At 37.6% G+C, this 13,059-nt stretch overlaps 1 protein-coding gene across 2 annotated transcripts in view; it reads left to right on the forward strand.

Annotated features, from left to right (window-relative positions):
* HDAC8 (histone deacetylase 8) overlaps nucleotides 1-13,059 on the forward strand; it is a 252,551-nt gene that overhangs the window by 115,585 nt on the left and 123,907 nt on the right. For both annotated transcript variants that reach the window (XM_037057695.1, XM_037057687.1), the window contains exons 8-9: nucleotides 3,015-3,187; nucleotides 6,063-6,157. In XM_037057695.1, coding sequence (XP_036913590.1) covers nucleotides 3,015-3,187; nucleotides 6,063-6,157 — 268 coding nt within the window. The remainder of the gene's footprint in view (nucleotides 1-3,014; nucleotides 3,188-6,062; nucleotides 6,158-13,059) is intronic.

Consider the following 13,059-nt stretch of genomic DNA (forward strand, 5'->3'; position numbering starts at 1 on the left):
GGGGATTACCCATGTTCACCCAGCAGGATTCCCTGAGACCCATTCAGGTTCTTTTACAGGGATCAGCAGTTTGTTTCTTTTTACTGATGAGCAATATTCCAGTGGTATGCATGTGCCACAGTTTGTTTAACTACTCACTTGTTGAAGTATATCTGAGTTGTTTCAAGTTTGGGTTGGGACAAGTAAAGCTTCTGCGAACATTTATGTACAAGTTCCTTTGTGAAAGTATCTTAATTTCTCTTGAATAAATGCCCAAGAATGTAACTGCTGGATTATAGAATAAGTCTACTTTTAGTTTTGACAGGAGCAGCCAAAGTATTTTCCAGACTGGCTATACCATTTTACATTCTCCCCACAAGGTATCTGTGATGTAGTTTTTTCCATAGCCTCACCAGCAATTGATGTTATTACTCTTTTTCATTTTAGCCATTTTGATAGGTGGCTCACTGTAGTTTTCCTCATCTTATAAGATCTAAGTCATGAGTTACCCTTGTAGAGCTCTTTCTAACATCATCTGAAAAAAAGTTGATTACTCTCTCCTCTGTGTCATCTTTGATACTTCATTTATCATTGTATTTTAATTATTTATTGACATAATCTGAGTCTTCCCCTCTGCTCTGAGCCACACGAAGATAAGAACTATGTCACATTCATCTTTGTTCCTGCAATGTCTGGTACAGTTATATGCTGGACACACAGAGGGCACTCACTCAGTTAATGTGTGCAAAGTGAGGATAAAATGAATGAGGAAACTCCATCCTGCTTTCCACAGTGGCTGCACCAATCTGCATTCCCACCAACAGTGCATGAGGGTTCCCTTTTCTCCACATCCTCATCAATACTTGTTTGTTGATTTGCTGATGGTAGCCATTCTGGTGGGTGTGAGGCAGTATCTCATTGGGTTTTAATTTGCATTTCTGATGATTAGTGACGTTGAGCATTTTTTCATGTCTACTGGCCATCTGTATGTCCTCTTTGGAGAAGTGTCTATTCAGGCCCTTTGCCCATTTTTAATTGGATTGTTTGTCTTCCTCATGTTGAGTTGTATAAATTCTTTATGTATTTTGGAAATTAACCCCTTGTCAGAAAGTTGCCAGAGGGAAAGGGGCACTGGATGAAAGAAGGCAAAAGGATTAGCCAAAAAACATATATGCATAACCCATACACACGGTCAACAGTGAGGAGATGACTAGAGGAAAGTGCGGAGGGTGGAGGAAGGCGGGCAAAATGGGGGTAGGACATTGGTAATAATGTAAACAATAGAAATAAAGTAAAAAAAGAATGAATGATAAAACATTAGTCTTTCTTGCCTCCCCCTGCTCCCCATTATGCCATAAACCTTTCTAGAACAGAGATCGTTCCTCCCACTGTGTCTCACAGCAGTAGCTAATAGGGAGCGCTGTATGTGTAGATGTTCAATAAATGTTGGCTAACTGTTCAGGTGGCTTATCACCTCTCTGCACCAAAGAGATAAGCATGTGAGAGAGAGGCTAGGGCTGAGTATTCCTGTATTGAATATCATATGTCATAAGTTTTATAATATTCATATAATCTCCACAGTCACTCAATATTTGTCTGCATAGATGAGAAATCAAACCAAAACAATCTTTTGAGTCAAAGATTGGCTCTGCAGCTGAGCACTTTTCAGTGGTTTCAACACCCGTGTTATATATGAATTTGAGATATCGGCATTTTATATCCCTGAGTTCTCTTTGCAGTTTCAGAAGGACCTGGGATGTTTCTGTTTTTGCTGCACTGGTATAATTTGACATGTTGACTGTGAAGGGGTTATTAACCTCAGCATTTTTAATCACTTTTTGACTCTGCATTTTCTCAACTCTGAAGTATGTTAATTCACACATGTTTATATGTCTCTGTGAGAGTTACTCAGGCCCTTGAGTACTGGAATATGTTTTGTCTGGGAACTAGATTGTAAGCCCCTTGAGAGCAGGGACCTTATAACTCCTAGGAATGCATTCTGGACATTGTCAGTGTTCAATTAATGATAATACTGGAAACCAGACTAAGGTCATCTGTCACATTGACAACTTCCTTTTCATTTATAAGGTTTCTGATTTGAAAAAAGCTGTTAGGTTGATTTGATAGCATTTAATGATTCTACCCCAAATTATGCTCGTTCTTACCTACTACGGTTTGTTCTCTATGCTGCTTTCAGATTTATGATTTTGGAGCAGTTGTAGTTCCCTTCCCTATAATACCCTGGTTACATATGAATTAGGGATGTACTGCATTTCTTAACCCAGAAATCCATTTTTTACATTTTTTTTATTTTATTTTAATTGTTCAAGTACAGTTTCCTGCCTTTTACCCTCATCCCAGCCAACCCCCCAGCCCTCCCCACCTCCCTCCCATTTCCACCCCCTCCTTGTTTTTGTCCATGTGTCCTTTATACTTGTTTCTACAAACCCTTCCCCTTTTCCCCTGAAATTCCCTCCCCTCTCCCCTCTGGTCACTGTCAGCCTGTTCTCAATTTCAGTCCTTTAGTATAATAAAAATTAAGCTGATAATGTTTGTGCTTTTGAAGTCTATAATGCTCTTCACCATCCCCCAGTAATAACTAGGTGATAAACTCAATGTATGTTGACAGTCTTAATTATCAGAAATAATCCTTACTATCTAGTCAATATGTATGTCTTGTTTTCCCAGATTGTAAAATGGAGTATATGTGTGCACTATGTACTGTGGCTACTGAAGTTAAATTAATAATAATGTTTCAAGGGAGTCTTAGTTCTAAAACTCAGGACATATTTGGTCCTTCATGAGTGGGGAGGTGGATAGAATTTTTTTTGTAAGTCACTTTACTGAGGTATAACTGATGTAGAGTCTGATTCACCCTTTTTAATGGAAAGTTTGATGGGTTCGACAAGTTGGGTATTTTTTCCTTCACTATTTCCTGATTCAACTATACCTCCCACTGGCCGCACCACCACCACCCCTAGACCAAACTGCCCTATCATTTTCTGCCATTTTTGTATTCTTTCTCTTTTCTGCAGTGTACTGAAGGAGGTCTATATTGCCTTTAATCCCAAAGCAGTGGTCTTACAGCTGGGAGCTGACACAATAGCTGGGGATCCCATGTGCTCCTTTAACATGACTCCAGTGGGAATTGGCAAGTGTCTTAAGTACATCCTTCAGTGGAAGTTGGCAACGCTCATTTTGGGAGGAGGTGAGTACAAAGGAAGGTCACCCAGGAGAATTTGTTGACCTTCCTCTACATTGTATTTATTGATACCGAGGAAAACTTGACTTTTTTAGGTTAGATGATATCTAATAAAATGGTCCAGTGGTCCAGGAGTCTGAGTCAGTGAATTCTGCTACCTTCACAGTTCGGCATAAAGAAGTACTCTGACACACTTCTGCTTAGTTTGGTATATGCGCTGACTCCTTGGCACTCTGAAGCAAAATGTTCTCAATTCCTGAAGCAAAGGTCTTTTGGTTAAAGATGACACCAGATCTTATTAAGAATAGAGGGCATTAACAGGGGACTTTGATCCATCTCCTCTCAATGTAGTATTTGACTCTCAGTTCTAATAATAATCTTATGGAAACATAGCACTAAAATTCTAAGCCCACCCAAATATGTGTAGAAAACACATGAATTCATTAAGCCTAAACTGATATCAGAAATGACTTATGCCGCTCACCCTCCTAAAAGAGCATAGATTTGTTACAATAAAGTAAAACTGAGAGATGTAAAAAGGCTATTGGACATTCTTGCCTTCAATGTGTACTGACGTTTTATATGACATTACCAAAGGAAGGCCAAGTCTGTTCAACAGAAGCATTTACACATCGGTGAAAGGGACCTTTCTCAACTTCAACTACCTTTGAAGATGCCTTGCTTAGAATCTTCTATCTGTCTGGCAAAATCTTTATTTTACTGGATGAATTGATCAATGTGTTATAACATGGTCAAATTAGATTGAGCTTAAAATGTATGTATTATGCAACAGCTAATAGTTTGTTGTTTTGTCAACCTGTTGTAAAAACCAAAATTAGAGGAGACTGTAGGAAGGCCTTATGAATATGAGTGAGCATTCAGTAAAAATACACAAGCCTGGTCCTTTGGCAACCTCAAATTCTAGAGGGATCAAAATTAAAGGTGTTTGCAAGAGACATCTTATAAAAAACCAGAAAGAACTGTATTAACTTCAACTCAGGGAGAAGATAAAATTGATAAGTATTCTGTGACATATTACTTTCCTTGACAGCACAAAGGGTGGTGATTAAGATACAGGTACAGTTAGGGAAGAAGGAAAAAGAGCCCTTTTCACAATATATATCTGTGTGAATTCAACTGTTGTTAGCATTTTCAAAGCCTCTTAGCTTTTTCAGCCCAAAGTTTTGGCTTTTGAAATAGTGTATTCCCGAAAATGCCATGCATAAATGGAATTTTTGGAAATTATATGGTATGTACACCAGAGAGAACTTATTACTTAAAACCTGTAGTGACTCTTTTGAAATCAAATAATTACTCCCATAGACAGGGGGAGGTTAAGAATAGTATAGGAAATGTAGAAGGCAAAGAACTTATGTGTACAACCCATAGACGTGAGCTAAAGGGGGGAGGAATGCAGGTGGGAGGGGTTGTGCAGGGTGGAATAAAGGGGGGGAATGGGACAACTGTAATAACATAATCAATAAAGTATATTTAAAAGTAAGTGAATAAAAACAAATAATCACTCCCAATAAGTCAACCTTAGAAATTCATATTTTCCAAATCAGGAGTGTTTAATAAAGAGATACCTGTAATATTTCACTTAAAATTCCAATTCCCAATAACACATAGAGAATCCATGGAGTTGACCATGTCCCTAAGCTTCAGTGGACCTATTTGAAGCTTAAAAGACACACTCCAGAAGCTCCAGCATCCCTGACCTTTCAAGTAGAAAGACTTAAGGAAAGGGTGACCGTCCCAATTTATACATATTATCTCAGTGTAATTATTAATAGTGTCCCCTTTTACTCCTAAAAGTGTACCATTTTGGCCCTGACCTGTGTGGCTCAGTTGGTTGGGCCTCGTCCCACAAAGTGAAAGGTTGTGGGTTTGACTCCCGGTCAGGGCACGTACAAGAGGCAACTGACCAAAGTTTCTCTCTCATATCAATGTCTCTCTCCTTATTTTCTCCCTCCTTTCCCATCTCTCTATAAATAAATAATTAAATTAATTAATTAATAATTTTTAAAGTGTACCATATTTGGATCACAAATTTTATGGTTGCCCTACCTAAAATAGATGAGGTTATATTTTCCTCGGGCTGCACTGAGTTTAGGAAATCATTCCATTTTATCCTTACATTCTTGGAATTTAGCTAAAGGCCAACGTTCTAATGCTTGCATGGCTGAGCACATCTATTCAGAATAAAAATATGCTGATTACTAGCCGGTATATTAGCCAGTATAATATGGCTTCTGGGTGATTGTGCCAGGACCTGATAAAATGGATCAGAGTGTCAGTCAACAGTCCCTTCCTCACCTCATTCTCTTTGATCTCTGTTACTAAGCCTGCATTTTGTGGAGAAGAGAAATGCTGATATTAAAAGAAGGGAGTCTGTTTCTGTTAGCATCTTCCTTTTCTCTTTCTTGGATGTATCTTAGAGCTATATCTGCCAATAGATTTAATGTACAAACCATGTCCAGCAGTCATTTTATAGAATTGTTGCAAAATTCATCACAGGAACCTTCACACTAGGTAGGTCACCTCAAGAAATCCAGGTTCCAGGAATCTCATTCTTGCCAATGACTCTTGATGAAATTGAGGAGCTTAGCATCCTCAGGCGCATAATTTGTTCCAAGACAAGGACCTTTTTAATCTTTGGAGGCCTTGAACTTCCCAGTTCCACACAGTTCGTGGTCTGACTGGTCCACTAAATTCTGCCTACTAGCTGGTTTAAAAATATAAAGGGATGTTGGGGTGAAATTCTGCAAGTTGTCTTTTTAGCCCTTTTATTAAAACATTTTCTCCCCTTTCTTCCCCCTCTTCCCTCTCCTGCTGTTTTGTGACTATTCTTTCCTAACTTCACAATTCTTGGTGGAGACAGGAGGCTATAACCTTGCCAACACGGCTCGATGCTGGACATACTTGACCGGGGTCATCCTAGGGAAAACACTATCCTCTGAGATCCCAGATCATGAGGTAAGTAAGGCTCTGACAAGTCCTCTCTTCTTTAAGGGGAAGAGCTGAGTCATTCCACCTAATCAAAATCACGTCCTCACCACTCAATACCGTTTTGTTGAGAGACACTCCAATAACAATAACACACTGTCTTGGCAGAATAGTGGACTCTTGTTCCAAAATATCCAAGACCTTCTGCCTTTTTTACAAGAGATCTCAAAGGCCAACCAACTTTAATTTCTCAATTAATTACAGAGACTGTGGGAAGGGGTCACCTGTTTACACAAAGAACTCTTTGGAATATGGACGTATTTTCATCCCCTACCTCAAAAAAGAAGCGGCAGTTTTCTCAATGTATAAGCTAGGTTCTGGTCTATCTTTAAAAAGTCCCATAACAGTATGTTGCACCTATGTTCTTTGGTGGTAGTCCTGATCTCTGCATTTTCTTTGACGAATGTAAAATTTAAGAAACACAGATGCGCCACAAAGACAGGTCTGGTGTTTTTCCAATGATTAGCGGTAAACAGAGGTTGGGGCAGGACCATCAAAATGTGAACTGTCATTTGAAGCCTCAGCATGTTCTTTAATCCTATGAGATAGGGTTTGTATTTTCCAAAGCCAAGATAACTGTTCTAGTTCTCTCAAAACAGGTTAATAGAAAGTTATCTGGGCCCTGTGAGTGTGCTGATAATCCCTTAGCCAAAAGTATATCTCTTCTCTTCCCACCTACCTCCACCCCTGGCAGGAAGCACATTATCACAGATCAGGATGTGTAGCTGCAGGCCTTAGACGGTGTGACTTTATAATAATGAACCCATACCTGCTTCCCACTTTTCTCAAGCCAATTCCCAAGGTATAGAGATGGTACTTCGGTTATAACATTTTGAATCCTGCCAGATGCAGAAGCTGTGCCCTGGAGCATTATGGTTTTGAAAGTTACTATTATTTTTTAAAAATTACAAACAACTTAAACTAATTTCCTTCCAATTTTCTTCTCACCACAGATGAGGTATAATATGTACCTAACCAAAAAAAAACCACTCAGTGTATCTAGACTACAAATAGAAGGCAAACTATAATTTGAGACAGTTTGCTGGTGGCAGGGTTCATAGAAGTCTCTTTCTTTGACTTGGCTTACCTTTATTCAGTATTTGGAAGCTTTATGAAATGTAAGAGTAAGTGAAAAAATTACATTTGTGAACAAATATAATCATTGTTATTGCTGTGGGAATATCTCAAACTGCATTCTAATTTAAAGCATCTAGACTTGAAAAACTGATCAAGTTCTGTCAAAAAACAGTTTTAAGCATATAGAAGCCTGAGTTGAGAATGCGTTCTGTTCCTAGGAAACAATGCAAATCCATAGATTCATCTGTCTTAAAAGGTTGATAAAATTTTAATAACAATGAATATTGCCTCTGGCACATGAAGAAGCTATATGCCTCGGGTGAGCGTGGGCTTGGCCTTATAGATAGACATGTCCTGTCTCCATGTTGATATATTCTGCCAGACTAAATGAGAGCCTAACCAAGTTCTTGGCACATAATAGGCATCTTTGAAGTCTAAATTTTCTCCTTCCCCTTTGCATGTTCCTGATGACTTCTTATAACCAGACATTTATGACTTTGTCATTCATAAATTTGTCCAAACCCTTTTTGAATCCCTTCTGTCATATCCTTCTGGTATTAGAGATGTGAGTCATCCAAGAAGGAACATAGAAAGAAATTGAAATGACAGCCTTCCAAGTACAATAAGGTAATATTTTAATAAAATTGCCAAACACAGACTCCACAGTGTGAAGGCATATATAAGTTTTGTGGCACAATACACATTTGCACACAAATATGCTTGTGGCCCTCTGTAATCATTTCAACAAATGGTAAAGCAAAAAATATTTATTGAGCACCCATTGTGTGCCAGGCACTATGCTAAGTGTCTTGGAAGATGCAAACACACCAAGGCCTTATCCCCTACCTCAAATAGCCAGGAAGGTGGGTGGTATAAGTGCTGGGGGAATGTGTAGATATAGAAATAATTATATTACTGAGCAGAATAAGAACCACAAGAAAGGAGGAACAATGGCTATGGAGATGTGCACAAATATAAACAGGATACAAAGGACTGTACAAAGTACTCTGCCCTCCAGGAGCTGAAAATATAACTGAGAAATATAGTCAGTGACAAGGTCAAGACTGCAGCAGTCAGCCACAGTCTGGCTGACTCCCTCACTGTCTTCACTCTCAGTCTTGGGGTTTTGTTCTTCTGTCATTGGGGTAATTCTCCTCCTCCTCTTCTTCCTCCTCCTTCTCCTCCAGTGTCTTTCCCCCACCTCTCTACTGTATTCATAGGTCCAGCTTCAAATCATATGCCCTTAACAATCCCTTACCTAAATATACCAAAACCCTTTCAGCTCTTTCTTCACATTTATTTGTTAAATGTTTCTCAATTCACTTAACAAATATTCATTGAGCCACTGCTACTTGTCAGGCCCTATTCAGACCTGGATTCAGTGATACAAATACTAACAAGATAAACCCAGTACCCTCAAAAATCTCATCGTCTAATAAAGGCAATAGAATAATGTGCTCAAATCCAGGACAGATGAGGAGCAGAGAGGAAATGTTTCATCAAAACTTTGAACTGAATCTTGGAAGCTGACTGGAAGAAGTGGGAAAGGCATTCTAGGCAAAGGGAAGCAGATTGGAAAAAACCTGATGCCTCATGGGATCACTGAGAAGTTTGATACATAGGGTTTATGAGTGAGAATGGGAAGGATAAAGGCTTGGTTGGAAATCAGGGCCAGATAGTGAAGACCCTTGAATGATACACTAAAGAGCCTCACTTTTTTCTGTGAAAACAGTTGAGCATTGGTTTTTAGAAAGCTCACTTGGTAGAGCATGGAAGATAGATTGCAAAGGAAGAGACTGGAGAAAGGCAAATCTGCTAAGAAGTTCAAGTACACTCCAGTAACACATATAGACTGTACCATTATTTGGTCGTTCATGTTTTGGTTGTCTGCATTCCCCCTCAATGCACACCAGAGTGTTAACCACCCACCTAGTTGGTATTGATTCATTGCATGAATAATTGAATCAGTGAGTAACTGAGTAATATTTATCTCAATTCACATTAGAAAACTTCTGTTTTTAAGATGGGACAATTGGATTCATAATCTAGCCCTTTTTTTGTGGAAACAGTTTCACTCAAATAGCAACTACCCATTCGTTGCAAGAAGTACCAGGTGGATACCAGATGAAGGAATTAGATGTATCCATTGGAAAAGCATTGGCAAAATAGTGGACTCTTGGGATGTTTGCAAGGGATGTTGACCCATTGGCAAATGAAGGGAAGGAACTTGGGAAGGCAAGCCCAGCACAAATGTTCAATAGAAGTGATGAACCTTGGCTGGTGTGGCTCAACAGATTGAGTCCCAGCCTGCAAACCAAAACGTCACAAGTTCGATTCCCAGTCAGAGGCACGTGCATGGGTTGTGGGCCAAGACCCCAGTAGGGGGCATGCAAGAGGCAACCATACACTGATGTTTCTCTCCCTCTCTTTCTCCCTCCCTCCCCCTCTCTCTAAAAATAAATAAATAAAATAAAATAAACAGTGATTAGTGTTGAGATTTTAATCATAACCCTCATGATATGCAAAACTAGTGTTGCCATCAAGCCAGTGGTCCAGGAGTTAGTCCAAGCCCAGGAATTGGGGAGCCAGTCTGGTAAGCTAGGAATGGAATAAGGAAGTAATTCCAGCTGGAAGAAGCATTGGGCCCAGCTGGGAAAGCTGAGAGGAATGGAGCCTGCTCATATGACTGGCCCAGGTATGTCTACCATAGGGAAAGCCCAAAGGTGACACAGGGTCCCATAAAAAACACCAATGCATGGTTAATTTAGCAAATCACCCACTCCATGTAATAAGACTTATGGGCTATTATATATGAAAATGTTCTGTATTCCAGTAATACTATCTGTATTCTATGATTTAAAGTAGAGTAAGGCCTCATGGTAATTGTCAGCAGGGTGGGGACTGACTGAGGGAGCGGGGATGGGTGGGACAGGCGAGAGCAAAGAGGAAAAATTGGGACAGCTGTAGTTGAACAACAATTAAAAAATAGAGTAAGGCAGTAAACTCTATTGTATCATGCACTCATATATGTGTATACATATACACAGATATATCAGTTATATGTAATACCCAAATCATCACATAGGATTATAAACAAAATTTAGTGAACAAAAATATTTCCTTAGCCAGCTACTTTTGATGGACTGTTAGATAAACTATGCCTCATTCATATGAGGGAATATATGTAGCCATTGAAAAGAATTAACTTGATTTATATACAAATATATGCTACTAATGTAAAATAACCTTACAGTGCAATCTATAGATTACATTGAATCTATAGCTTGACTTGGGGAGAATCATATTTTAACAATATTTAATCTTTCAATCCATGAATTTGCTCTATCTTTTCATTTATGTAAGTGTTTAATTTCAATTTTTAATTTATACTTTTCAGCAAACAGAGCATGTGCAAATTTTGTTAAATTTATTCCTAAGTATTTTTCCAAGGATTTCATGATTTTGTTGTTATTGTAAGTGGTATTTTTAATTTCAATTTCCAGTAGTTTGTTGCTAGAATATGGAAATACAACTGATTTTTTATAATGATCTTGAATAATGTAACATTGCTAAATTCATCAGTACCAGTAGCTTTTTTGTAGATTCCTTAGCTTGTTCCATGTATACAAACATGTCATCTGTGAATAGAGTTTTACTTATTCTATTATAATGTTATGACTTTTATTTCTTTTTCTTGCCTTATTATGCTGTTTGGGATCTCCAATGCAATGTTGAATAGAAGTGATAAGAGTAAACATCCTTGTCTTGTTCCCAATCACAGGGGGAAAACACTTCATCTTTCACAATGAAGTGTGGAATTGTGATGTTAGCTGTAGCGGGTGTTTTTTGGTAAATGTTTTTTACAAGATTGAGAAAGTTTTGTTCTATTCCTAATTTACTGAGAATTATTCTCACAGATGAGTATTGGATTTTGTGAAATGCTTGTTCTTCATCTATTGAAATGGTCTTATGGTGTCCTCTAATTGTGCCTTTATTTTAATATTAAAGTGACCTTGCATTCCTGGGATAAACCCTACTTGGTCATGGTATATTATCTACTTTATATATTGCTGGATTTAGTTTGCTGAAATTTTGTCGAGAAATTTTGTGTCTGTGTTTGTAAGGGATGTTGTTGACCTGTTGTTTTTTTTCCTTGTAATGTCTTTGTTTGGTTTTACAATCAGGGCAGTGCTCATCTTATTAAATGACTTGGGAAGTATCCCTGCCTCCTCTATTTTCTGAAAGAGTTCATGTAAAATTGATAATAATTTTACTTAAAGTTTTGATAGAATTCATTTGAGTATGGAGTGAAAACATTTGAGCACATAGTTTTCTTCATGGGGAGGTTTGAAATGATGAATTCTACTTTTTTAATAGTTATATGGCTATTCAGATTTCCTGTTTCTTCTTTTTTTTAAGATTTTATTTATTTATCTTTAGAGGGGAAGGGAAGGAGAGGGGGAGAGAAACATCAATGTATGGTTGCTTCTTGTGTGTTCCCTGCTGGGAACTGGCCCACAACCCAGGCATGTGCCCTGACTGGGAATCAAATGGTGGTTGTTTGGTTCGCAGGCCTGTGCTCAATCCACTGAGCCACACCAGCTAGGGCAGATTTTCTGTTTCTTCTTGCTTCCATGTTGATAATTTGTCTTCAAGGGGCTTGCCAATTCATTCATAATATTCCCTTATCATTCTTTCAATGTCTATAGAGCTGTAGTGATATCCAGTCTTTCATTCCTTGTATTGCTAATTTCTGTCCTTTTTTGTGATCATTTCGGCTTGTGGTTTATCAGTTTTATTGAACTGTAGTTTTTTCCCCCCAAAGAACCAGCTGTTAGTTTCATTGACTTTATTTTTCTCTTTTATTATTGCTGCTCATATCTTTGTTATTTTCTTGTATTGATTTTTAATTATTTGTCTAGTTTCTTATGATAGAAATTTAGTTCATTGATTTTAAACATTTCCTCTTTTCTAATATAAATATTTTATGCTATAGATTTTCATCGAAGCACTGCTTTAACTGTATCCCAGAAATTTTGATATGTTGTCATTTTTACTTCATTCAAAATATTTTCTGATTTTCTTCTTTGATGGGTTGTTTAGAAGCATGGGGTTTTAAAAATTAAGTTCCAGATATTTAATGACTTTCCAAATATTTTTCTATTTATATTAATTTCAATTTTGTTGTGCTCAGAGAATATACTTTGCATGAGTTTAGTACTTATATACGTAGTGAAATTTGCTTTGTGACCCAGTGGATGATCTGTCTTGATGAATGTTTCATATGCAATTTGCAAAGAATGTGTATTTTGCTGTTATTGGATACCATTTTCTATCATTATTAATTAGGTCAGATAGGTTAAGAATGTTGTTTATGTCTTCTATATCCCTAGTTTTCTGTGTGCTTGTTCTGTCAATTACTGAGAGAATTGAAATCTCCAACTATAATTTTGGATTTGGCTGCTTTTCTTTTTGGTTGTGTCATTTTGGGTTTCATGTAGTTTTGAAGTTTTGTTATTAGATGTATACATTTTTAGGTTTGTTATATGTTCTTGATGACTTGACCCTTTATTATTATGAAATATCCCCTTTATCTCTGATAATATTCCTTGTTATGAAGTTTACTGTGTTTGATTTTAATATTGTCAAAACTATTTCCATATGATTATTATTTGTGTGGTATATAATATATCTTTCTGTCTTTTTTAACCTATTGTATCTTTATATTGAAATGGTTTTTCTTGTAGATAGCATATAGTTGGGTCCTGATTTTTTATCCATTTCGATAATCTTTG

This window comes from Sturnira hondurensis, unplaced genomic scaffold (assembly GCF_014824575.4).
Source record: "Sturnira hondurensis isolate 20B ecotype Veracruz unplaced genomic scaffold, ASM1482457v3 Scaffold0000982, whole genome shotgun sequence".
NCBI classification, from domain to species: Eukaryota; Metazoa; Chordata; class Mammalia; order Chiroptera; family Phyllostomidae; genus Sturnira; species Sturnira hondurensis.